The following is a 25,752-nucleotide window of genomic DNA, read 5'->3' on the forward strand; positions in this document are numbered from 1 at the left end:
TTTAGGTTCCTTGCCTATCTTAATTAATTCCTCAATGCCTTTGAGAACCATGTGGTAGCCCACCTAGAGGGTTGTTATGAGGATCAAATGAAATGATAAACCTTATATAATAAAGTTTAAAGCCCTCCCGTAGTGTGAGCTTTCTCATATGTACCTATTACTTTAAATGTTGTTGCCCCCATTAGGATGCAAGTTCCTTGGGGAGAGTGAAGAGAGAGAAGGCAACTATTTTTTGCCTTTTTTTTGTATCCCTAGGACTTGGGACAGTGCCTGGCACAGAGTAAGCTCTTGATAAATGTCTTTTAATTTTAACAAGAAGCATATGCTGGGCATATTTGCAAGGCTCCAGGGATATGAAAACAAAGTGGTCCCTGTCCTCAGGGAGGTGATCGGCTCCTCCCCAGACGTCCATGTTTGCTCCAAATTCATTAGGCACCAACGTGATCACACATTGTATTTCATTATTAGGAGGCACTCTTGCAGCTCTGAGGTTTCTCCAACTATAAGTTCCTCATGTGCCATTTCTTCCAATGAATCTATTCTTCACTCACTACCTTTCCCACTAGATCCAGAGTACTAACCACCTGTTGCCTATCCTGGGTTCCTTCTTCATCATCAGCTCTATGACCAATTACCTCAGTGCTATCCCATTCAGGACCTTGGTTTGCATGCCCCCTAATCTTCCATCCTGGTTACCTCTAATTCTGGACTGTCTCCACCCTTCCAGGCCTGCCACTTGAAAATAACTGGCCCAGAAGAGATACATGGAGCAATGGAAGTGATACCTTTGCTGAGCTCCCATGGACTCGGGCTTGTTGAGCCAGCGCAAGATGGGCTGAGAGAACCATTGCTGGGCAAGCTTTGGAACTTGCTGGCAGATGGGTGAGTCAGAGGGCTGGTTGGTTGCCTGCTGGGCCAGGAGTGCTGGGTACTGGGTGAGGAGCTTGTATTGCTGCTTTAGGAATGTGTGGAATGTGGCAACATCTGGCTCAGAGGGTGTTAGCTCATCCACAGGGACAGAAGATGCTATCCGAGGGAAAGGAAAGTCAAGGGAACAAGAATTCATTGGACAGTCACTACCTGCCCCCACCATATCCAGAACCAAAGAGAAAAGGCAGCAGCCTAGACTATCAAATATATCAAGAAGGGGGTAGGCCTCTTTAGAAGATCTCTTTGTGGCCTTGAGTTTTATCTGTGGAAAATAAACCCTACCTGTCCTTCCCAGTGCTTATTGCTCTTGGCAGCATCCCCAAGCCCAGACCCCTCCCCATCCAATAATCATTGAATCGAGAAGTAAACATTTGTTAAGCACCTACTACGTCCTAAGCTCTAGGGATACCAAAAGAGGCAAAAGACAGTCCCTTCCTTCAAGGAATCTAATGGCTCTTCTGATGTGGAAGAAAGAAGATGGAAGATCGTTCTATTTTTTATGTCCCTAGGGGATCCAGTTCTTGGGCCCTTTTAACTTACCATAGAGGGCATGGGCCTCCCCCAGCTGGGAGAGTAGGCCCAGTTCCAGGTAGGCAGCCATAACATTGATGTTGGTAAGCAGGGAAGCAAGCAGGGAATGGTTCCCACTCTGTACCTGGGGAATGCCAATCAAGATCATGGATAGATATTAGCAACAGATATGGTAAAAAAAAAAAAAAAAAAAAGAACAACGTTTACTCAGCTGAGACCTTGGTTCAGAAAAAGGAATCAGGATAGTGAACTCACAGGGTAGTAGAGGGAGGAAAAGTAAGATAAGTGGGAAATTCAGGGATTTGGGAAGATCCTAGGGAATCAGAAAGGTCTAGAGGATTTGCACAGAAGTGGGGGAAATGGCTTTACCAGGTGGTAGGGCAGGTCATTAAGGGCCTCAGCGTGGCAGTTACGGAAGGTACCCGAGGCATCGGGGTCACACATCCTCCAGAGCTGAACTGTAGGGGGCAGATGGTAGCAATAGCCAGGAAGTTAGAGAGAGGACAGAGACTGGAAATCAGCACCTGTAGCTGCTCCTTATGCCCCTGGGCAGTGAGCTCCTTAGCATCCTCTGGCTAATTTCCCTTAGGGCATGAGAAATCTCTATTCTACCCACTTAGAGCCTGGAAAGAAGGGGATTTGATCAGAGGCCCCATGGGGTATATGATTTAACCTAGTATATGATCCCAGGTCAAGACTGCTCTTATTCAGGGCCCTATTTTGACTGCTCCGCTCTGATCACCTGCAATGAGGACATGTGCTGTGTTCTTCAGTCCAGGTCTCCTCTTATAGCGCAGTTCAGCTGCTGAATTTAGGGGCCCAGGAGGAAGGCGCAGTCGTGCTCCAGGAAGTTCCAGAGAACCTTCTCCCAGCAAGCTGGCCATGGCAGGGAGCAGAGGTAGGAGACAAACAGTGAAGATTTTGACCAACCCACAGGGAACCTGCAACACCTCACACTGGAGGAAACCTTTTATGTAAAACTGAGTTTCACCCTATCCTGGCAGAAAAGCAGCTTGGGACTGAAGTCAGAGTGGTTTGCAGGAGATCTCTTAGATGGGATGAGGTGCAAATGAAACCAAGAGCAGTAGGCATGGTTTGAGTTGGCAAGGGCATCCATTACCTGCGCAGACTCCGGACAAGGTAGGTAAAGGAACCCATAGGATAAGGGTCTCCTTTGTTTCTAGCAGCCATAGCTTCTGCCCAACCTGTAGTCTCCAAGGGTAGTGCCCGCCACGTACTTATCACCCCATGAAACTGGTCCAATGTTAGACCTGCAATCCAGTGTACCCTTGAGTCTCTTACCATCCCCATGGTATCCCTAGTCCTTTACTAAATCCCAGTGTCCCCATTCATCTATTACCAACTCCTATAGTGCTTCAACTCTCTCACTGAGCCTACCAAGAGAACCCTCCCCAAATCCCCTGAGGAGACCACCCCCATTTCAAACTTCACCCTAATCTTGTTTCCCCCCTCCCATTTCCAACTGCACCATGGTCACTTAATTCTTAGTAGTGCCATGGGCTGAGTCCCAAACTACCCTTCCCCCATGCACCTCCCTCATTCATCCTGTCCCTGAGGACTGACCACTGCGTGTGACATGGAGGGCAGCTAAGGCAAGAGGCAAAACATCAGAGCCATGCTCCTGCTCCAGGATGCCTAGCATGTGCTGTAGTAGCAAGGGCACCGTGGCTGGTAATGTCCGAAGTTTCTCAGACATCTAGGAAAGAGTCCAGGGGTCAGAAGATGGTTGTCAATGTGATGTAGGTGATTCGGGAAGGATGGGAGTTAGGAAAGAACTTGGAAAGCAGAAAGGATATAAAAGGGGAATGGAGATACAAGAAAATGGGGGATGAGAGTAGAGGGTTAAGGGATAAGAAAGGAAATAGATGAAGGAAATAGTGTAGATGAATGGTTGGGAATGAGGGAATAAAAGTCAGAAGATGAGAATGCACTACTAGAAGTGGAGTGAAGGGGAAACAATGGCATTGGAAATGAAAGACAGAGGAAAAGGGAATTATCCCCCCACCTGACCTGCTCATATAGTATGAAGAGACGAAGGTGATCAGTGGCCAGGCGCAAGTAAAGAGGCAGAGCTGACCCTCGCTTTACCAGCAACAGCCGCATCTAGAGAGATGGGGGTGAAATTGATGAGGAGGAAGGACTAAGACCTCTCTTCCTGGTCACCCTAAACTCCACTCTTCCCACATCCCTTCCACCACAATGCAGACTACTCTGCAAAGAGAGATCTCTCCTTTCAGTTACTGTTTCTAGGATGTTAAGCTATGGGACTATCTCACTACCACACATCACACCAGTCTGCCTAGCATCTTCCTTACTGCCTAAAAGTCTAGCCGGTTGGGCAGTGGAGGCATAATGGTCGAGGGCTTAGAGTCACTTCTCAGTGTTGGCTGTTGGCTGGAAAATGTTCTCACCCCGTCCATTTGTGGGTTCTGATGCTCCAAGAATTTTCTTATGGTATTATTTGAAGCTATTTGGAAGGGTCGTGGGGAGAGGTCCGGAAAGTTACTGCTTTTCCTCTGCCATCTTGGCTCTTCCTCAGTGTTGGAATTGTTCAGATAAGGACATAACGAGACCACTTAGTAACCTGAGACAAAGCTACTGAGTTGAAGTAGTTCTTTGTCCTTGCACTAGGGTCAACTAAACCATGACTGCTGCTGCAATACATGTTGTCATTTCTGATTTGTTATTCTTATGCTCCTTTCCCTGAGGTCTGCTATTTAGGATTTCTAAAACTGAAAATGCTATCTTTTTTTGGCGGGACAATGGGGGTTAAGTGACTTGCCCGGGGTCACACAGCTAGTAAGTGTCAAGTGTCTGAGGCCGGATTTGAACTCAGGTACTCCTGAATCCAGGGCCACCCAGCTGCCCCCGCTATCTTTTTTTTAATGAAGTTACTAAAAAATATATCTAAGGAAAGTTGTGTAGCCCCTTTCTTGAAGGCCCAGCTAAAATCCCATCTTCTACAAGAAGCTGTTTCTGTTCCCTGCTAATGCTGGTGCCTTTCCTCTGTTGATTATCTTCAATTTATCCTGTGTATACCTTGCTGATACATAGTTGTTTGCAAGTTGAGTCCCCCATTAGACTGTAAGTGTCTTGAGAGCAGAGATTTATCTTTTGTATTTCTTTGTATCCCCAGTGCTTTGCACAAAGCCTGATACATAGCAGGCATTTGTTATATCCTTATTGACTGAGTGCCTGGCACATGGTAGATGCTTAATAAATGCTTATTGACCAACTCAGCTTCACCAAAGAATATGCCTCAGTGTTATTTCCCTTTGTAGCTATCAAGGTTATTTAGAAATAAAGAGGGGGCAGCTAGGTGGCGCAGTGGATAAAGCACTGGCCCTGGATTCAGGAGTTCTTGAGTTCAAATCCAGCCTCAGACACTTGACACTTACTAGCTGTGTGACCCTGGGCAAGTCACTTAACCCCCACTGCCCCGCAAAAAAAAAAAGAAAAGAAATAAAGAAATAAAGAAAACTCATTACGATAATGTGTTATGTTGATATGTCTAACTCATAAGAAATTTTTCAGTATTAGGGCAGATGACAGAAATAAATTTAGTCAGAGGGCACAGGTGGGAATTGATTATGAAGGGATGATATCTGTAAAGATAATGCGTTAGGAATCCATACTAACAGTTTATTCTCCTGCTTACCTATACAAGTTTTTGCCAGCCACTATTTTTTTATTTGTACCCTGAAACTGATGTTTCCAAAAATAAGTGTAATGCTGATCTAATCAAGTAGTTTCTTTTGTAAAACTTTAGTTCCTTAAAATAACAGACTTCCACATCCTGAAAAGAGTTAAGAAAGATTACCCTTCTCATGCAATGCCATCCCGTATAGCCAATCACTGACCCAGAATCCCTAGGAACTCAAAAACTGAAACTTCACTGACACTTCATAGATGAAACCCTTTGAGTACAAAAAGGGAAATCTTTGGTGCTGCAACCTAAATAAACAACCTGGGAGCCTCTACCCTAACTAGCTGATGAGGGACAGTAGGCCTCTGTACTACTCAAAAGAGAAACCTGTAAGAATCACAGTAGTCTAATCCTGTCAATACATCTCCCAAGACCTCTGCTGGCTACAAAGAATATTGGTCTATAAACCCTATTTGGAAAAAAAGTTCTGCATGTTGCCTGTTCCTTTCTTCCCTGGGGTTTATTGGTTAGTTTGTCACAAAATTACTTATTTTGAGAGCGACTGCTGCTAAATTGTGGAATGTGTTCAATTTTTCCTTTTCAATTACTTCAACCTACCTGAAAATAACCCATCTTTAGGCCTGGATTACTAAGAAAAGGTCACCATTGTTCTGGTCCTCAAAATCTATCACTATATTCACATGACCTCACTCTTATACTAGGCCCCAGGCTCCCTTCATACTCATCACATTATTCCAAAAGCTCCCTGCTCCCAACCTGATTATTGAAGGGTGTCTCCTCCAGCCGCTTTCCATACAGGGCCAACTCCTGCCTCACCAACTGGGCTCGTGCTGTGGGTTCCAGGGATTTTAAGGCCACGATGTGAGCATCTCGGCGACATTGAAGGATATCTCCCAATCCTGTGCTTGCTGACATACTCATGACTAGGTGGACTTTCTTTGGGAGATGAGAGAAAAAGAGAGTGAGGTGGTAGATGGTCCTTGCAGCCTATAGCCATGCAAAATCACCCCCAAATTCCTCTACTTATTTCATCTGTTAACTTCCCTGATCAACAGCACATACCTGAGGCAGGATCTTTGGAATCCAATCTGAGATCAGTTGACCACTTTGGTCCACTAGCTGGTCAGCTCCATCAATTACCAGCACCAGAGTCTGGCCAGAGCATAGCGACTGAGCAGATTTGGGAAGCAGGGTCTGTAGCTCCCACACCAGTCCCCTGCATGTGGGAGGGAGAAGATATCAGGGTACCTGAGTGCAGTGTGCAGGGAGAGATGGCAGCCTCCTATTCCTAAGGGAAAGAATTCTGGACCCGAGTTCAATTCCCCAACTGTGCCACATGGAACAAGTCACTTAACATCTTGGGACTTCAGTTTCCAAATCTATATAATGAGGCTGCTGGATGACCTTTAATGTTTCCTGTGCTTCTAAATCGAAGATCCTATGGTACCTTAAGGGGGAGAAATGCTTAAGAGGGATGCTTACCGGTAGGTAGTTGGGAGAGGCACGGAACACTGCAGCTGTTGGTTCAGGTAAGTACAGAGGCATCTGAGCAAGGTGAGAACATAGCTTTGATCAGGACGGGCTCCAACGAAGTGGAAGAATACTTGGAAGCCCTTGGTGACCTCACCGGGAGCCTGTAAGGCTGATACCAGGGACGACTGTGGAGGTAGGAGAGGAGAAGCTATAGCCAAGGACTTATCCTCAAGACTTTTGCTTCCTTCCATTCTCTTGCTCCAGCATACACAACACCCATCACCCTCCTTCCACCCATCCTCAACCCCATCTGTACCAGAAAAGCTGTCTTGCCCTGTCCAGCTTCCCCAGTCACTAGGCACAGACTACCACTGCGTTGTTGGAGCTGCTGGACAGTGTCCTTCAGGAGGCTGGGCCGAGCTGGACTAGGTGGACACCGGAGCTGCTGAAAGGCTGACTGCACAGTGTCATCATTCTGATTGGATTCGGAGTCTTCCAGTCCTGACTCTAGCTAGGATGCACATGGAGAGAACCATCTCAAGGTGAAGGGCATAGCTGTTCTCCATCCCTAGAGTCTGTTCCATGGCTCCCCTATCCCAGCCTATAAATCACTTGCTATAAACCTCTTCAATACCACAATGCGCATATTGTTTGTCCTGTCAGTGCTACCCCTCAGGCCCCTCCCAGTGAGCCTCACTGACCTGTAGATAGAGTCTCTGGAGCAGCTCCCACACATGCTGGAACACCATCTGCCCAAACTCTTCCAGGCCCTTCACATATGGACGGCCTGCTGCCACCCCACCCCACACACATGAGTACCTAGAGGCAGAAGGAGCAACACTCAGAGACTAATCCCCAACCCTTCCTCTATACCGCCCTCATGGCAGGCCTTCTCTACTCCCCACCCCCAATCTACATTAGATGCTGCCTCTCCTATCTTACCTGTGGCAGGTGACACCCTCCTGTTTGTCCAGGTAGCTCTTCAATTCTGAGATTTTCTCTGCAGCTTCTTCTGACTCAGAGGCAAAGTCAATTTTCCAGGCATCTGGCACAGAACTGGCCAACAAGAGACACGTCCCACCCTAAATTGTTGGACTACAACCCAGATTCCCACCAGAGAGAATGGGGATCCCATGGAATACCACCATGTTTTGAAATATGCTGTCTACTAATCTGAGGCTATCCTCAGCCTACAAAGAGAAGCCATGTGCTCTTCCTGACTTTCTGTTCATTTTTCTAGCATCACAGTCAGGGATGTTATGGGGTGATCAGAAGGCAACAGAGTCCCGTATTCAGGGAATGCTGTAAGGTGGGAGGGAAGGGGTAGTACCCAAAGAATGAGGCATAGGGCTTCTGTGAAGCTGAGTCCCATGGGAAGCAGACAAGGTACCTGAGGAAGCTAGAGTCTCTTAGGTAGATGAGAGCTGGGGAGAAACACTGGTGGCGGGAACCTCGACTTAAAAATTGCATCACTTCCATCTCAGTCACAGAACGGCCAGATGGATAATCCTTTGCCTGAGAGATGAAAAGAGAGAAGACTCCATTCTGGGCCAATGGATGCTTTCTCAACGCCTTATTTTAGAGTCTAGAGGGTTCCCATATCTCTTTAATGCATCTTCTTTTATGGAGGGTAAATAAAAAACATCAATAGACCCTCCCTATTGGGTCTAATCTTGTCCAGCCAGTGGACACATAATTCTCAAGAGGAAATTCTTATTCTTTTTTTCTTTCTTTCTTTTTTTCTTTTGTGAGGCAATTGGGGTTAAGTGACTTGCCCAGGGTCACACAGCTAGTAAGTGTCATGTGTCTGAGGCCAGGTTTGAACTCAGGTCCTCCTGGCTCCTGGGCCAGTGCTCTATCCACCGTGCCACTAGCTGCCCCGGAAATTCTTATTCTAATATCTTCTCCCTTCTCAAATATGTCCTTTATCCTCGTCTTAGTTTCCTATCACCTCTCCAAAATCCTCAGGAGAGGGAACAGAGTGCTGGGTCTCAAAATCAAAAGACCTGGGTTCAAGTTCAGACTCTGCCACTTACTACCAACACCTTAGACAAGTAATTTAAATCAACTCATTTCCATTTCCTCATCTGTAAAAATGAGGGAGTTGGACCTCTGTGGTCCCTTCTAACTCTCTCTGTGAAACTATGAGTCTTACCAGACCCGACCCCTCCCCCTAGCCACAAATCCCCTATTCTTGGTTCCTTCCACATGCCCTCCCCTTTCTCACCCAACGGAAGTGTGGATAGTCAGGGAGGCTGTAGTTGGGAGGAACAAAGCCGTAGCGGGAGCCCAGGATCCCCAAAAAGAGTTGAGAATTTTCCACCTCCCCTAAGCAGAGCTCCAATTGTCTACAGAGAAAAAAGGGAAAGAGAAGGAGAATTATTACAGATAAGTAGTATCATATATGGGGAATAATGGTGTTGAATGATGGCTATGGAACAAGCACCATCAGTTACAGGGAAGAAATGAGGTAGGGAGAGGACTAATTGTGGGATGGCAACTTTGGAGTCAAATAACAGATAAGACTAGATAAGAGCACCCACATTTTTTCCAATACCCCCAAACCTCTACCATACTTGTTTTGTCTCATATATCTACATGTACCAACTCCAAAACACCCTAAAACTCTCATGCCCTCACCCTATAACTCCCACCTTTTCCAATCATCCACCTCTGTATTAATGTAGGTCTCTTCCAAAACCCCTCAGCAGCCTGGTATTCCAAGATCACATCACTTATCCATTTCCCTTACCCTACTGCACACACCTGTCTTTTCGGGTCTCCTCCTCAGTAACTCCCCAGCGCAGGTCAATGCCACGTATATTGATGCGGTGGGGGGCTGCACGGGCCTGCAAGGCAGGTAGCACTGAGCGTAGCAACAAGTCCCGTTCCCCGTGCATATCCCGGAAAGTAGATGAAATGAAAATACGGACACTGCGCCAGCTGGAAGCAGAGAAGGGCACAGGGTTCAGCATGGCTCAGCTTAGAGATCATCCCACACCCAAATCCCAAAGGCGCTGCTAGGGCCCTAGCCTAGTCTTAGTCAGAAGTAGACTTGGGACCCTGAGATATCACTTACTGTGTATAAAAGAAGCCAGAGAACAGTTCTTTTGGAAATCACCTGTCCATAGTCTTGGCTTTAAAAACATAGGCTGTAAATCTCACCTGTCCCTCCCAGTATTTATTGCTTTTTCTATATTTCATATAACTCTCTGCAGAGATTTGTAGTATGGGTAGAAAGAGGTTCCTGATAGGAACCTTACTCCTGGACCTCACAGAAGGGCTTAACCCCTACCCAGAAATAAGGAGCCATGACTGTGTATGGAAAAAGTATCACTTCCAAAGATCCCTTCATGTACCAGAGCCCATCTGCTTTCTTGGTTCTCCCAATTCATCTTACCAAGACTAACCTATGCTGGGGAAGAGGGGCCAGGGGTCCTGGTACCCTCTCTTCTAAGGGCCTGTCAGGTGGAGTTTGTACCTCCCCTTTCTGGGATGGGATCTTGAATATCTTATCCATTTGGTCCACATGTTCCAGGAGACGAGACATCCCACGCTCTGAAATAAATCTAAGACACATAGCAATAAGATCAACTATAGCCAAAAGGATGGAGGGAAAGGATAAGAATCAGAGTACTAGATGAATTTCCCATTGATCAGGGGATCAATAAGGATCCAAGGAAGGACTGTGAAGCAGATGAACAGCACACAGCCTATTGGTCCTGGCTTAAAAGAGCATCAGAGTATCAGACCATGCATGGTCATCAACAGACTCATTCTTTAGACCAGAACTTCTTAAATTTTTTTCCAATCATGACCCCTTTTTCACCTGGAAAATTTTTACACAACCCCGAGGATATAGGTATATAAAATAGGTATACATAACTTTTTACTGTTGCCAAATTTTTTGTGACTCCCACATTCAGTAGGGAGTGACTCCATATGGGGTTGTGATCCACAGTTTAAGAAGCTCTGCTTTAGATAATGGCAGTTGTAGGTATAGGAGGGAGTGATAATTGAGATGATATGAATGGGTGGTCAGGTTTGCACAGCATAGTACTTCTTAAAGAAGGAGGCATTTGAAAAAAAATTTAAAAACAAAGGGGACATTTGATTAAAATGTAAAGATAGAGGGGAAGGGGAATAACTTAAGAGATGTTGGGGGGGTTGGAGTTCAGAAGAAAGAAAATGGGCAAAAAAAGAGGCTGAAGAAAGATGAGCTCAGACAAAGCTGAGAGTGATAGAGAAATTTATAATTAGGAGCTGGGCTTTAATTTGGATGGGGAAAGGAGTGTAGTCCACTAATACCTCATGAATCTTTCTAATCCCCCTTGACCCATTTCCCCCCAGTCTAATACCCAAGGCTCTTACTTCAGTATTCCATCGGTGCAGCCTGTGAGGATGACATCATTGGGGTTTATACTGAGTGAACTGGAAGGGGGGAAAGAGAGAAACTGATAAGGAAATAATGTAACAGTAAAAACCACCCAAAATTAGAAAGGGCTGCCTTGAAGGTAGTGAGTTTCCCATCAATGAAGATCTTCAATGCAGAAAACTTGTCAAGGTTGTTACAAAGAGGATTAATTCTTTTGGTAGGTGTCTCATGCAGTTCTGAATGTGCTTTCTACAATACTACTGTGAAGGAAAGAGACATAGGATTTCTCACCCCAAGCTCAGTTAATGTCAGATATAATGTAGTCATATGAGATGGAGTTATTTAATGGGTAAATCAGATGTGTCTATTCTGTGGTCTTTTGGTTTCTGATTGGGTCAAGAGGAGAATAATGTGATTGGCACAGAAAACTAATTTGATATCCCTCTGGCTCTAACTAGCTTAACTTCTGGATGAATTTCAGAGTTCAGAGACTTTGTACCATAGGAGCTGCCTGTGGAGTAGACTCCATGGAGGAGGTAAGGAGAAAATTTTTCTGTCCTCTCTCCCTACACACTGGCCACACTGCTTTGAAGGGGAGCTACTGAACCAGTAGGAGACATGGAATCTGGGGGGGTGACACACTCCAGGCAGACACAGATCCAGAGAGGACTGTTATCCCCTGAGGGAGAAAGCAGCTTCAAGATGCCAGATAGAAACAGACCCTGGTCACCCAACTGCACAATCTGTCCCGGAAAGCTAATAAACCTAGGGGAAGCTGTGTGAGTACGCCATGAAGAAAGATTGTTCTCCCAAACCCAGCATCTCCAGGAGTCATGAGTTCTTTTGCTATACCACTGTACTATAAGTCTGAGCCCACTATTCCAATGGACATAGTATGTATTTCTGGGAGACTTTACCCTGGTGAGGGAAAATATTTATAGCTACTGTTCTTGTTATACAACTTGAGTAAATGTCTTAGAGAAGAACTAATTTAATCTACTGACTATTTATTTATTTATTTTTTAAATTTTGGGGCAGGCAATAGGGGTTAAGTGACTTGCCCAGGGTCACACAGCTAGTAAGTGTCAAGTATCAGAGGCCGGATTTGAACTCAGGTACTCCTGAATCCACTGTGCCACCTAGCTGTCCCCTACTGACTGATTGTTAACGAGAAGTACACTGGAGGGCCTTTGTGAGCTATAGTGTTCGAGGTAGAGTTACTCCTATAAACTGAGTTAATCCAGTGTTGCTCCCAGAACCTGAGGCAGTATCCACAGTATGGGAACCTAATCCCCAAGTGCAAGCTAATGGAGTAGGCAGGGGTGGTGCTATTTCTCTCTAACTGCTGGAGAAGATATAGAAGGTGAGGCTGAAATTATCTGGGCCTAAGTCACAGTCCAACACTAAGATGCAGACTCCAGGAAAAAACCAAAACAAAATATTTTTAAACCTGTGGTGGGGCAATGATAGAAGACAGGGGTTGGGAGTTGGAGAGGGAGGTCACTGGATAGAGGAAAGAGACACGAAAAGACTCAAGTGGACAGCAAGGTTGTTTGGGAACAGTAGGACCTATGGCAAGTAATGATAAATTGTTTTCTCCTTGCATCAGGTGATTATGGAAAGAAGGATGTGACGAGGAAAAATAGACAGAAAGTCTTACCCAACATGATTCCCAGTTAAATCAACTCCAACAAAAAGGCATTTGGGATTCACACGCTGCCAGAAGAATTCCTTGGCAGACATAAACTCCTTGTCCTCCATGGTGTCACCAACAAAGATGATTGTGTCTATCTGTACAATAAGTCGTAGGAGCTCATATCAGTGGAGAGGAAAAGTCTGAGGGGCTTTACTGGGGATGTGGGAGAACTGCTAAGGTATAAAGAAGAGAGTTTGGGGATCAGGGGATACTCTTCTGGGAAGAAAATTAAGATATGTTCCTTTGACTCAAGAATAATGCAAGTGACATCCCTACTTAGGAGCACATAAAGGAAAGGGGGAAGGGAAGGGAAGGGTTGATACAGGAATACTGAATGACAGCACATATTTGAGTTTAAAGGAGAGATGTGAAAGAGCTGGAGTTAAAATGAGGGTCAAGAAAATGGAGCATCAATAAAACAAACTAAGAAGTTTGGGATTTGGAGATGAGGGTTCACTTTCTCCGAGTTAGACTCACCGGCACCCGCTTTGTGACCATGTCCAGTATATAAATGGCAAATGGATGATGAATTGATTCAGATGTCTCTACAGACATGTCCTGGGACAAACAGGATCACAGGAAGAGAGGACTAAGCAGGGTGCTCACTCAGGCTACCTTTGGCTATATATCTATCTCTCTGTTCCTACCCACAAAGGCTATTTCAGGGCCATCCATCTATCTATCCTTGTGCCCATCTACTCAGATCATCCTTAGTCCCACTTCCTTTATCTGTTCTTCCTGTACCAACCCATCCAGATGTTGCCCAGGCCTTTGCCTGACTGCCTAGATCTCCCCTCCACAAACCCTACCCATCAGAGTAGTGAGGCTCACCTCTATCTGTGTCTTGAGCTCAGTTGCAGTCTTCAGGATGCCCTCCTCTGGATTAACCACAGCTTTCTTCAAAGTTTGCTCTTTATAAAGTAATAGCTCAGCCTGCTCAGCACAGGCCATCACCATCGCAACCAATAGTAGCGCATGACTCGGGAGATTCTATTTGAGTGGAGAGAGGAGTAGAAAGGAGGGTAACTCCCTATTTTAAAAACAGACTCCGGGCAGCTAGGTGGCGCAGTGGATAGAGCACTGGCCCTGGATTCAGGAGGACTTGAGTTCAAATCCGACCTCAGACACTTAACACTTACTAGCTGTGTGACCCTGGGCAAGTCACTTAACCCCCATTGCCCCACAAAAAAACAAAAACAAAACAAAACAAATCCTGCCTCAGACACTTGACACTTACTAGCTGTGTGACCCTGAACAAGTCACTTAACCCCCATTTTGGGGCAGCTAGATGGTGCAGTGAATAGAGCACCGGCCCTGGAGTCAGGAGTACCTGAGTTCAAATCCGGCCTCAGACACTTAACACTTACTAGCTGTGTGACTCTGGGCAAGTCACTTAACCCCAATTGCCTCACTAAAAAAAACACAAAAAAACAAAAACAAAAACAAAAAACAGACTCCTACCATAAGTAATGGTAACTATGAAGAATTCAAAGAAGCACAGGAAGACTTATGAAGTGATGAAGAACAGAAGAAGTAGAAAAAGAGAATATTATATATTTTGACAAATAATATGGAATTAACTCACATTTAAAGACATTAACAAGTGATATATTCATGTTGTATATACACAGTCAAGAAAGCCAAAAAGGATCAGGAAAACTAGGATAATATGACATCTATGTTAAAGTTAAGACACATAAGGGCAGCTAGGTGGCACAGTGGATAGAGCACTGGCCCTGGATTCAGGAGGACCTCAGTTCAAATCTGGCCTCAAACACTTAACACTTACTAGCTGTGTAACCCTGGGCAAGTAACTTAACCCCCACTGTCTCAAAAAAAAAAAAGTTAAGACACATAGCTTTTGGGGAAGGGCTAGCATTTGGCAAATAAAAGAAGTTTCAGACCCTTTGTACAATCATTTATGATATGGGATTGTGCAGTATGGAGGGCATTTCAGGATGCTTGCTTATATTTCTTAGTTTCTTTTATGTCTTTGTCCCTATCTATCTATATCTATATCTGTCTATATATATGTAAATTTCTGCTGAAGTCTAAATTTCTATTAAAAGAAAAATAAATATACTCCCATGTGGTCCTGAAGTTTGAACTACTCTCCCCAGGCACCTGTTAGGAAGTGTGAGAATATGAATGACAACCCATGCTGGGAGGGACATTGTAAGCTCTGGCCTGAAAAGAAACCATGTGACTTTAGCGTCCAGAAGTGACCTTTCTGGGGTTTTGAAGGTCTAATCAGCATCAGGAAGTGATGTCTACCACCCGTGGAACCTATCAATCAGAGCTACCAACCAATTAGCTTGGAGTTGTGTGTGTGTGTGTGTGTGTGTGTGTGTGTGTGTGTGTGTGTGGCCCTGTTTCCTGTTTCACAGGAGGCTTCTGGGAGGAGTGAGGCTTTTCATTTCAGGACCTCGGCTTGGCGGGAAGACAGATACTGGGCTCTCTTAGAGATAGTTAGATTACGTTTGCTTTCTACCTCTCTCTCTCTCTTCACTAACTTCTAATACATTTTAATAAATACTTAAAAGTCTAAACTCTTGCTAAAGCTTCTAATTTAAGGCAACCACTCATTAGATTTTAGACATCGCAGCTAGAATTTTAGGCCCTTACAGAGCGCAACTCCCAATGGATGTTGTTTGAGGATGTGATGCTTAGTATCAACAAGAGGGCAACATCCCTCAGGGGATTCTTTAGAATACAACCTGAAAGAAATGATTATTTTCTATTATATTAATAACCCATTATTAAGTAGGATCCAGGCCTTTTATTTCCTCATTCAGGGACCAGCCCCTGTAGGTCAGCCAGCCAGTCTCTGAAGGACATGGCTGATAGATAAAATTGCCCTAATCCTAGGGGGTGGGGGGGGGCCAATGAGGGTTAAGTGACTTGCCCAGGGTCACACTGCAAGTAAGTGTCAAGTATCTGAGGCCAGGTTTGAACTTAGGTCCTCTTGAATCCAGGGCTAGTGCTTTATCTACTGCGCCACCTAGCTGCCACAAAGTCCATGTTCTTGCCCTGGAGTTTAGGGTGACCCAGTTTATGAAAGAGAAAATCATCCAGAGTAGTCTGAGTGGAGATGGATTCCTCTGTCTAGATTGCCAGAGGTGGGCTGAAGCTCATGATCAAGCCACATTCTCAGCAGGAGTAGCTGAAGACTTTTAGCACACCTCCTCATTTCAATGTCCTCCAAACAGGGTTGCTTTCCCGTCATAGGCATTTCCTCTCTAAAAACATGTTTAAGGTACTCAGTGTCTCCAATAAGGATTTTTGGTTATTGAGAGAAACCATGACCATCAATTTATTGATTACTAATCAGCCCAATTAATAAATTGATTATTAATTATCCAGAAACTCTGTCTTTTGGGTTTTTCATTTGTCAGAAACCACAAGTTACACAGAATATCAAGCACAAATTTCTGGTTGGGAAGGGTGATAGAAAACTTGTAAGGGGATTTTCAGGACAACTGAGATAAGGGGGAAGACTAGAATCTTTATTCTACCTACCTTAATGTTGTTGAGAGTAGCCAATAATAAATTTACATATAATAACTTATCAAATAAAGAGTAATTTTGTGCTAACAAAGAATTAGAAATAAAAGCAAATGTCCATCAATAAGGGAATGTCTACACAAACTCGAGTGCATGAATGAAATGGGGTATTACAATGACGTAATGAAATGGAGGAATATGATGAATCCAGAGAAACACATAACAACTTACATGGACTGAGGTATAGTGAATTAATCAGAGCCAGTAAAACAATATACATAATGACTACAGAAAAGAAAACAGAAAGAACCAGTACCACAAAATAAGTGAAACTGAATGTTGGGAAATTATAAAGAATAAAATTGGCCCCAAAAAAGGAGACCTGAAAAGATACCTCTCCCTACTTCTTTGGGTGTAAGATGCTCCACATAATAGGTTTTAAAAAATATACTCATCATTTTGCTGAATTTATTTTTCTTTTCTTAAAAAAAATTGTCAAAGGATGTAGAAAAATTGGGACACTAATACACTGCTGGTGGAACTGTGAACTGATACAGTCACATTGGAGAAAAATCTAGAATTATGCCCAGAGTTAGAAAACTGTGTATACTCTTTGACCCAGCAATACCACTATCAGGTTTGTCTCCCAAGGTGATCAGGGAAAAAGGAAAAGAACCTTTATGTTCTAAAATATTTCTAGCACCTCTCTTTGTGATAGCAAAGAACTGGACATTGAGGAGATGCCCATCAATTGGGCATCATTTGGGGAATACTGAACAAGTATAGGTGTGGGATTATGACAGAATACTACTGTGCTATAAGAAATGATGAATTTAATGATTTTAGAAAAATATAGAAAAAGTTGCATGAAATAATGAATAGAATGAGCAGAACCAAGAGAATATTATATATAGTAAGAGCAGCAATATTTGAAGAGTATCTGTGAATGACTAAGTTATTCTAAGTATGATACTCAAATCAATTATGAAGGACCTATGAAGGAAGATGGTATCCACCTCCTGAGAAAGAACTGAGAAATAGAAGCATGCATAGTATGCTTTTAGATATGTATGCATGTATAGACATATACACAAACATATATATACATATATATGTATATACACAGAGATATGTGTGTGTGTGTGTGTGTGTGTGTGTGTGTGTGTGTGTGTGTGTGTGTGTGTGTACTTATCTCTGTCAAATGGTTGGCCTTATGTAGTGCAGGGTTTATGGCCATACCACCCTGAACGCGCCCGATCTTGTCTGATCTGGGAAGCTAAGCAGGGTTGGGCCTGGTTAGTACTTGGATGGGAGGCCTTATGTAGTGCAGGTTGAGAAGGAAGGGGGGAGATAGTTTGAAACTTAAACTGTAACCAAAAATGAATAAAATTAAATTTTTTAAAAGTTAAAAAAAATATTTGTCTTAGGATGGCTTTCTGAGAGAAGGAATACTGGAGGAAATATGAATAAAAATCTATTTTACAACAGTAAAAAATACTATATATTATAGCCTAAGGGACTTTACAGGTCATTAGGTTGAACTCCCTCATTTTATAGATAGGAAAACTAAGATATAGAGAGGTCTAATGACTCACTCATGGTCACTAACCTAGTGTCAGATCTGAACCCAAATGATTCCTGATTCCAAATCTAGCACTATGCTTTGGTGCCTTTTTATGTACAACATGACTTGTTTATTAACAATAGGGATAACTGGGGCAGCTAGATGGCACAGAGGATAGAGCACCGGCCCTGGAGTCAGGAGTACCTGAGTTCAAATCCAGCCTCAGACACTTAACACTTACTAGCTGTGTGACCTTGGGCAAGTCACTTAACCCCAATTGCCTCACTAAAAAAAACAAACAAAAAACCAATAGGGATAACAAATTTAAGACTGGAAAACACACACAGCAGGGATTTCCTGTCTATTAGCAGTGGGGGATCAGGCCTCACACCTAGTGACAGAGAACTCAAGTCCTTGGAAAATGCAGGAACAAGGGGCAAACAGACTGCTGGTGGAATACTTGTTAGGAGCAGTCAGGTCTAGGAAAGTAGACCACATTCCTAAGGGTCTCCAGCAGCCTGTCTCCCATCCTTTTTTTTTTTTTTTTTTGGTGAGGCAATTGGGGTTAACTGACTTGCCCAGGATCACACAGCTAGTAAGTATCAAGTGTCTGAGGTCAGATTTGAACTCAAGTACTCCTGAATCCTGGGCCTCTGAATCCAGGGCTGGTGTTCTATCCACTGCGCCACCTAGCTGCCTAGTAATAGCAACATCAACTTTTAGGGCAGGAAAGGTCTTTGGATTAGTCCAAACTTTTGTTTTATTTTATTTTATTTTTTGATGAGGCAATTGGGATTAAGTAACTTGCCCAGGGTCACACAGCTAGTAAGTGTCAAATGTCTGAGGTCAAATTTGAACTCAGGTCCTCCTGACTCCAGGGCTGGTGCTCTATCCACTGTGCCACCTAGCTGCTCCCCCTGTCTCCCTTCCTACTCCTCATTTTAGCTCAGTCCCATTATGTTCGCCTCCCCCCCACTTTTTGTTTACCCTTTTATTATCTTGGGGTCGACCTGGATTACAGACAATCAGGGTGCGGCCAGGCAACGGGGGCAAGTTGTGTTGCACAGATAGGTTCATAGCTGTTTCCAGGGCCTGTTGGTAGCGCTTCATCATCTTCCAGTCTCGAACCCACTGGCTATAGGAGAGGGACAAAAAAACCCAAACCCAAACCCTAGAAAGATATCCCAGTTTATTTCCCTACTTTCCTGAGGAAAGATAGGGGTTCATTCAGAGAACACATAGTCCCATTCTCCTTTTTGACTAGTCACCTGAACAGCTACCCTCTGTGGCAGGAGCGGCTGACCAAGGCCCTCCCAGCCTTCCCTCTAACGACTTCTCCCAAAACATTTTCATGGACAGGGAAGAGGGGATTGTTCCAAGGTTTCTACCACAAATCATGTGTGATCTGATATGCTTGGACCATAATAATAATAGCAGCCGGCATCTATACGACATTTTACAATTTTATCCTCACAACAGCCTTAGGAGATAGGTACTATTATGATCCCCATTTTACAGATTAGGAAGCTAAGGTGGTGAAATGACTTGCCTCAGGCAGCATTTGAACTCAAGGTCATTTTAACTTCAAGTTTACCTAGTCTTTAAAAGGCTCATTTCAGGCAACAGGACAATTGCATTTATTTAGACAAAATTAAGAGAATGTGGCAGAGGCAAAATTGAGAATTCAGATGGAGAAGAGAAAAAACAGAAACAAATAGAACCAAGTTACAAAATGACCTGAGAAATAATACAGAAAACCAAAACTGGGACAAAGACTGATAGAGGCCTTCAGAGATCCACAGAGATTGAGAAAATGAGCCAGTGAGGAACAACATCCAAAATATAGCCACAATGGGTGCCTAGATTTATCAATAGGCACCAATTATGTTCAAGGCACTGTGCTAAGCACTTGAGATATAAAGATACAAGCACTTCCTCTATGGGAAGAAAGGAAAATGGGGCAAAGAGGTGGGGTGGGAGGAGAGGACATATTACAGGTGAGTATATCTGTGTGAGACTGATGTGTGATTTCATCAGTGTAGGGGGTTCCTGATGAGGAAATTTCTCTACCAGTGCAGACTGGCTCCCTTTCCCATAACTTATAGTCTTTTGAGAGCTACCTGGAACACTGAGAGATTCAATGACTTCCTCAGGGTTGCATATACAGAAGATGTAAGAGGTAGGATTTGAACCAAGGTCTTCTGGAGGCTCTCCATCTACTATGCTAGTGGTATCAAACTCAAATAGAAACAGATTTCTGCTGGCTGCATATTGGCTGAGAAAATCACAAATTAGCATTATCTATGTTGTGTTGTATTTTTATTTAATTTATTAAATATTTCCAAACTATATTTTAATCTGGTTTGGGCAGCACCAAGGAGCACTGTGGGATGTCTGAAATATCTGCCTTGTATATGCTGCCTCTTGTAAACATTTGGGCATATACAAAATAAACATAAGCTAAATTTGAGGGAGAGGAAAAGCCTCATTATAAGGTAGTGCTTGGGGGCAGCTAGGTGGTACAGCAGATAGAGTACTGGCCCTGGATTCAGGAAGACCTGAGTTCAAATTTGGCCTCAGACACTTGACACTTACTATCTGTGTGACCCTAGGCAAGTCATTTAACCCCAATTGCCTCACAAAAAAAAATTGCTAATTTCCTTCAAGTACTACCTTTTTTTTTCTTTTTTTTGTGAGGCAATTGGGGTTAAGTGACTTGCCCAGGGTCACACAGCTAGTAAGTGTGTGTTAAGTGTCTGAGGCCAGATTTGAACTCAGGTACTCCTGACTCCAGGGCCGGTGCTCTATTCACTGAGCCATCTAGCTGCCCCGAAATTAGCAAATTTAAGGAGCCAATAGGAAGAGATGGAAATGGTATGCTATATTTTTGATTGAACCTTAAGAATATATTTTATTATATTATTATGAGTGTTGGGAATATTATATCATTTGAGTTCTTACTAAAGTTTTTATTATAATAATGAGTTTATTATATTATTATGACTATATAATGAATTATATAATAACATGATATATGTAATAATCTTATTGCTTTTACGTGACTATATTATACTCATATCAGAGTATATGAAGAGAAATTTTGTTGTTGTTCAGTCATATCTGATTCTTTGCGATCCCATTTGGGGTTTGCTTGGCAAAGAAACCTGAGTGGTTTGCCATTTCCTTCTCCAGCTTATTTTACAGATGAAAAATTGCATTAACTGGCTCAGAGTCACCTAGCTAGTAAGTGTCTCAAGACAGATTTGAACTCAGGAAGATAAGTCTCCCTGACTCTAGGCCCTGCACTTTTCCATTTTGCTACCTAGCTGCCCTATAAAGAGAAATAATGTGTAATAAATCCATAAAGATTGTGAAGAGCTTTATATGATTTTTTAAAAGAAGCTTATATTTTATCCTACAGATAACTGGGAACCACTGTAGTTTATTTTTCTTTTTTAATAATAATAAACACTGAACCATACTATTTCTTTTGGTTTTGGTGCTGTTGTTTTTCTATTTTGAGGTTTTTCGTCATTGCTCTGATTTTTCTCTTATAACATATATATATAAAACCTGTATCAGATTACCTGCTGTCTAGGGGAGGGGGGAGGGAGAGGAGGGAGGGAGAAAAATCTGAAATTGGAAAGCTTGTATAAACAAAAGTTGAGAACTATCTTTACATGTAACAGGAAAAAATAAAATACTTTATTAAAAATAATAATAATAAACATTTTATTTAAAGTTTTGAGTTCCCACTGTAGTTTACTGAGAAAGAAAATAAACAATAGAGACAAAGGGAAAGACAGGAACAGAGACAGGCTATTTGGTTCTATGGTCCTTATAGAGTAAATTTAAATGCAGAATTTCCAGTGCCACAGAAAAATATGAGATCTAATGATGGGCATGACTATATCTTTACAAAAAGACAGTTGGTATCCTCTGTGTTCCTTTTAACTTACCACCTCCTGTTCTCCCATCCTCTTCTCTCCCCTTCTAGGAATGTGCAGGCTATGAGCATGCATGTGCACATGTGCACACACGCGAGCGTATACACACACACACACACACACACACACACACAGAGGCAAGAACACACTTACTTAATCTTGGTCAGCCGATGCTTTTCCCGCTTGAAGTGCTCATATAGCACAGGCACCAACATTGCAAACTGAAGGTCTTCATTAGTCAATTGCTGTTGTAACTTTGGTATCTGTCCTTTCTTCCTCAGTCTTTCTATTAAGTTCTTAATTATATCCACTTTACGGGGGATTGGCCCTGAGGCATAAAGACATCAAGGGAATCTGAGGAAAAACAGCTTTAAAACAGCCTCTTTGACTTCTCTAACTCCTCCCTGGCTCTACACAGATGGTCTAGCCTCTCCCCCAAGAATGCTAGAGATCTCTCCTCCCTGACCGCCATCTGTCCCCCTGGAACATGGAAGCAAAGGTTACAATTGTTCCTGTGCTTTCTTTGCTCTTTCCCAGAAATGGGAAAAGTGTAGGGAATTGTGGGCAATGACGGGTATACAATACCAGAGTCTTGAAGTTGCTTCTTCAGGTCACTGATGGATGTATGGGCAGAAAGAAATCGGAATGGAAGCTGCCGGCTGTGGATCACTGATTCCTGGGGTGGAGGAAACAGAAGTCTGAGGGGTTATGGTAGATAGGGAGAAAACTGGGAGCATCCTTTCTCTATACCCATCCATTCCTTCTATAAGCACATGGTTCAGGAAGGCTCTCTTAGTATCTCCATACCTTGCATTCCAATAGCTGTATGATGCGTTCATGGTGTCTGGCACTGATTCCCACTCGGAGCAGGCTGCATAGGTTCCTTAGCATGGCCATGTAGGGCAACTTCCCACTGTCTAAAGGAGGAAAAAGTGGATTCATTTCTTAAATTTAGGGGTACAGAGAGCAGAGAAGGGTGGTATGGACCCTATAATCCAGATCAAAAAGCTCCAGTGGATGGGTCTAGGAGGAGATAGGACCAAATAGAAAGATACTGATGGAGAAAGGATATTTTTTTTTAAAAACTATTTTGTTACACTGAAAATGTATATAGTAAGAACCAAAAAATAGTTTGATCTGAAGTTTGGAATTTGTAATTTAGAGAATTTCTGAGATGTCTTCTTCAGTAAAGATAAATCCCACTTCTGCCACTAAATTTGGTTTTTTCCCCAAAATCTTAATAATATTTTATTTTTTTCCAGTTACATGTAAGGATAGTTTTCAACATTTGTTTTTATAAGATTGTTCCAAATTTTTCTCCCACCTTCCTTTCCCTGCTCCCCACCCAAAACAGAAAGCAATCTGATATAGGAGATGTGTGTGTGTGTGTGTGTGTGTGTGTGTGTATACACATACACACATATATATACCCACACATTTATATACACACACACACAATCACATTAAACATAGTTCTACATTAGTCATGTTGTGGAAGAAGAATCAGAACAAAAGGGAAAAACTTCAAAAAACAAAAAGTAGAATCTGCATTTATATTCCATAGTTCTTTTTCTGGATGTGGAGAGCATTTTCCACCATAAGTCCTTTGGAATTGTCTTGGATCATTGTATTGCTGAGAAGAGCTAAATGTATCATAGTTGATCATCACACAATGTTGCTGTTACTGTCTGCCACTAAATTTGATGTTTCTATCACTAAACTTGATTTAGATTTGCAAAATATCCTCTTTTGACATTGAAAAGTTCCTACAAGGCTGGAACCAAGGAATCCTTTTTTATTAAAAATAAAGCCTTCCCAGGGAACAGCTAGGTGGCTGCAGTGGATAAAGTACCAGCCCTGGATTCCGGAGGACCTGAGTTCAAATTCAGCCTCAGACACTTACTAGCTGTGTGACCCTGGGCAAGTCACTTAATCCTTATTGCCCTGCCCCCCCCCAAAAAAAAGTCATCCCAAGGAATTTCTCATCAGAAATATGACCAGATGGTCATTAATGGATAGCAGAAATGAGATGTGCAATATAAAAAAGCAATCCTATTTCCATATAACCCAAAAGGCCCCCTTTAAGCAAGGAATAATTTTACTAAATTTTGTGACTGCATGACAAATACTCTTCTATTGTTTATTTTATTTTATTTTTTAAGGCAATTGGGATAAAGTGACTTGCCCAGGGTCACACAGCTAGTAAGTATCTAAAGTGAGACTTGAACTCAGGTCTTTTGACTCCAAGGCCAGTGCTCAATCCACTGCGCCACCTAGCTGCCCCTATTCTCCTATTGTTAAAGCAAAAAACAGTTGTGACAAAAAATCCCAGTGAAATTACGATAGTTTTTACTCAACATCATATCACAAACATACCCCCAGTAGGCTACCTGGCACAGCTTTCCCAATCTGTTATTAGGCATTACTTCTATAATTTGTTTAACTGCCACCAGGAGAATGGTTGAATCTACTTAGGATAGTATAGGCCCCACAGTAATGTTCTCCCCGCACATATGCATAGATGATGTTAAATCTCATCGTTATCAGATTTTTTTTATTAGCACCTGGCCTTCTCCAAAAATAATGTTTCCTAAACCAAATAGAAATACAATTAGGTTGTATGGGCAGAACTGAATTGAATGCCTCACATATGACATACTCAATGAACATGCTATGAAATCTGATTCTTTACGTACATAAGAACATAGCCCTAGAGGTAAAGGGGGTCTTAGAAGTCATTCTGATCCACTTCTATCCTATTTAAAAATGAAGAGGGGCAGCTAGGTGGCACAGTGGATAGAGCACTGGCCCTGGAGTCAGGAGTACCTGAGTTCAAATCCGGCCTCAGACACTTAACACTTACTAGCTGTGTGACCCTGGGCAAGTCACCTGACCCCAATTGCCTCACACACACAAAAAAAAAAATGAAGAAAGAGTCAGGGAAGTTAAATCACATAGATAGCAAGCCTCAGGGATAAGATTTTATCTCAGACTGGCTGACTTTCTAACTGGTATTCTAACCACTGGACCACAATGCAACTTTCTATTTTCAGACAGTTCTTGCTCTACATAAGTGAACTGTTCTGCCAACTTTTACATAAAGTTATTTTTAATGTAATGCCAATGAGGCAAATTTAGGGTTAAATTTGGAACCAGAGGATTAGGGTCAGGGTCAGGGTTGGAGTCAGAGCTAGAATTGGAGTCAAGGTCAGAGGTGAGTTTAGGGTTAGGTTAGAGTTTGCCCCTAGGCACCCACTTCAATTAGCCTGAATAACAAAGGCAGACACAAAATAATACCTTTACACAAGTCATAAAATATACTAAGATGCAGATATATTAAATACTGTATCATGATCACAAACAGAATTATGAAATGAAAGGTAAAGTTAATGATGAAGTATGTACAGTAATGTAGAGTAAAGTTAAAGTAGGTGTGCAGAATGTTGCCCCTTCCCTATCCACTGTACCTAGCCTTTATGACTGGGGTTGGCTGAAATTTCTTTCAGAGTTCTTTATGTAAAATCAAATTTGCGTAACACCAAAGAACTTGGAAAACAACTCTGTAAGAGGAATGCAAATGGAAAAAAGGGTCCTTGTCATCCAGATGGTTCATAAAACTTGCATGACTTTTTTCTTTTTGACTAAGAAGTGTACCAATCTCATCCTAAAGATTCTTATTCTTCGGTGATGGGGGCAGCTAGGTGGCACAGTGGATAAAGCACTGGCCTTGGATTCAGGAGGACCTGAGTTCAAATCCAGTCTCAGACACTTGACACTTACTAGCTGTGTGACCCTGGGCAAGTCACTTAACCCTCATTGCCCTGAAAAAAACCACCCAAACCCACAAGATTCATAGGTAAGAGGGGTTAGGGCCATTTGTCATGACCTACCCTAGATGATACTGTAATATTTAGCTTGCCCATAGATGAACATTCTAGGTTAGTGGTCAATACCATATACCAGGTTGGGATTATGGTGAACCATATGTCGAATACATGAAACTTTCAAAAATGATCCAAGCAGCAGAAGAAGAGGACTGCTCAT

At 42.8% G+C, this 25,752-nt stretch overlaps 1 protein-coding gene across 1 annotated transcript in view; it reads right to left on the reverse strand.

Annotated features, from left to right (window-relative positions):
• The window catches only part of TEP1 (telomerase associated protein 1), a 58,191-nt gene that overhangs the window by 15,361 nt on the left and 17,078 nt on the right, over positions 1 to 25,752 (reverse strand). Inside the window, exons 11-35 of the mRNA XM_043984497.1 lie at positions 22,516 to 22,625; positions 22,294 to 22,384; positions 21,862 to 22,036; positions 18,749 to 18,896; positions 13,525 to 13,683; positions 13,171 to 13,251; positions 12,658 to 12,788; positions 10,994 to 11,053; positions 10,033 to 10,191; positions 9,389 to 9,565; positions 8,850 to 8,970; positions 8,013 to 8,137; positions 7,565 to 7,678; positions 7,324 to 7,441; positions 6,939 to 7,133; positions 6,632 to 6,807; positions 6,212 to 6,365; positions 5,906 to 6,085; positions 3,493 to 3,585; positions 3,046 to 3,178; positions 2,582 to 2,732; positions 2,204 to 2,337; positions 1,831 to 1,919; positions 1,471 to 1,585; positions 786 to 1,026 (exon numbers count right to left, since the gene is read on the reverse strand). Coding sequence (XP_043840432.1) covers positions 786 to 1,026; positions 1,471 to 1,585; positions 1,831 to 1,919; positions 2,204 to 2,337; positions 2,582 to 2,732; positions 3,046 to 3,178; positions 3,493 to 3,585; positions 5,906 to 6,085; positions 6,212 to 6,365; positions 6,632 to 6,807; positions 6,939 to 7,133; positions 7,324 to 7,441; positions 7,565 to 7,678; positions 8,013 to 8,137; positions 8,850 to 8,970; positions 9,389 to 9,565; positions 10,033 to 10,191; positions 10,994 to 11,053; positions 12,658 to 12,788; positions 13,171 to 13,251; positions 13,525 to 13,683; positions 18,749 to 18,896; positions 21,862 to 22,036; positions 22,294 to 22,384; positions 22,516 to 22,625 — 3,430 coding nt within the window. The remainder of the gene's footprint in view (positions 1 to 785; positions 1,027 to 1,470; positions 1,586 to 1,830; positions 1,920 to 2,203; positions 2,338 to 2,581; positions 2,733 to 3,045; positions 3,179 to 3,492; positions 3,586 to 5,905; positions 6,086 to 6,211; positions 6,366 to 6,631; positions 6,808 to 6,938; positions 7,134 to 7,323; positions 7,442 to 7,564; positions 7,679 to 8,012; positions 8,138 to 8,849; positions 8,971 to 9,388; positions 9,566 to 10,032; positions 10,192 to 10,993; positions 11,054 to 12,657; positions 12,789 to 13,170; positions 13,252 to 13,524; positions 13,684 to 18,748; positions 18,897 to 21,861; positions 22,037 to 22,293; positions 22,385 to 22,515; positions 22,626 to 25,752) is intronic.

Source organism: Dromiciops gliroides, chromosome 2, assembly GCF_019393635.1.
Source record: "Dromiciops gliroides isolate mDroGli1 chromosome 2, mDroGli1.pri, whole genome shotgun sequence".
Taxonomy (NCBI): Eukaryota; Metazoa; Chordata; class Mammalia; order Microbiotheria; family Microbiotheriidae; genus Dromiciops; species Dromiciops gliroides.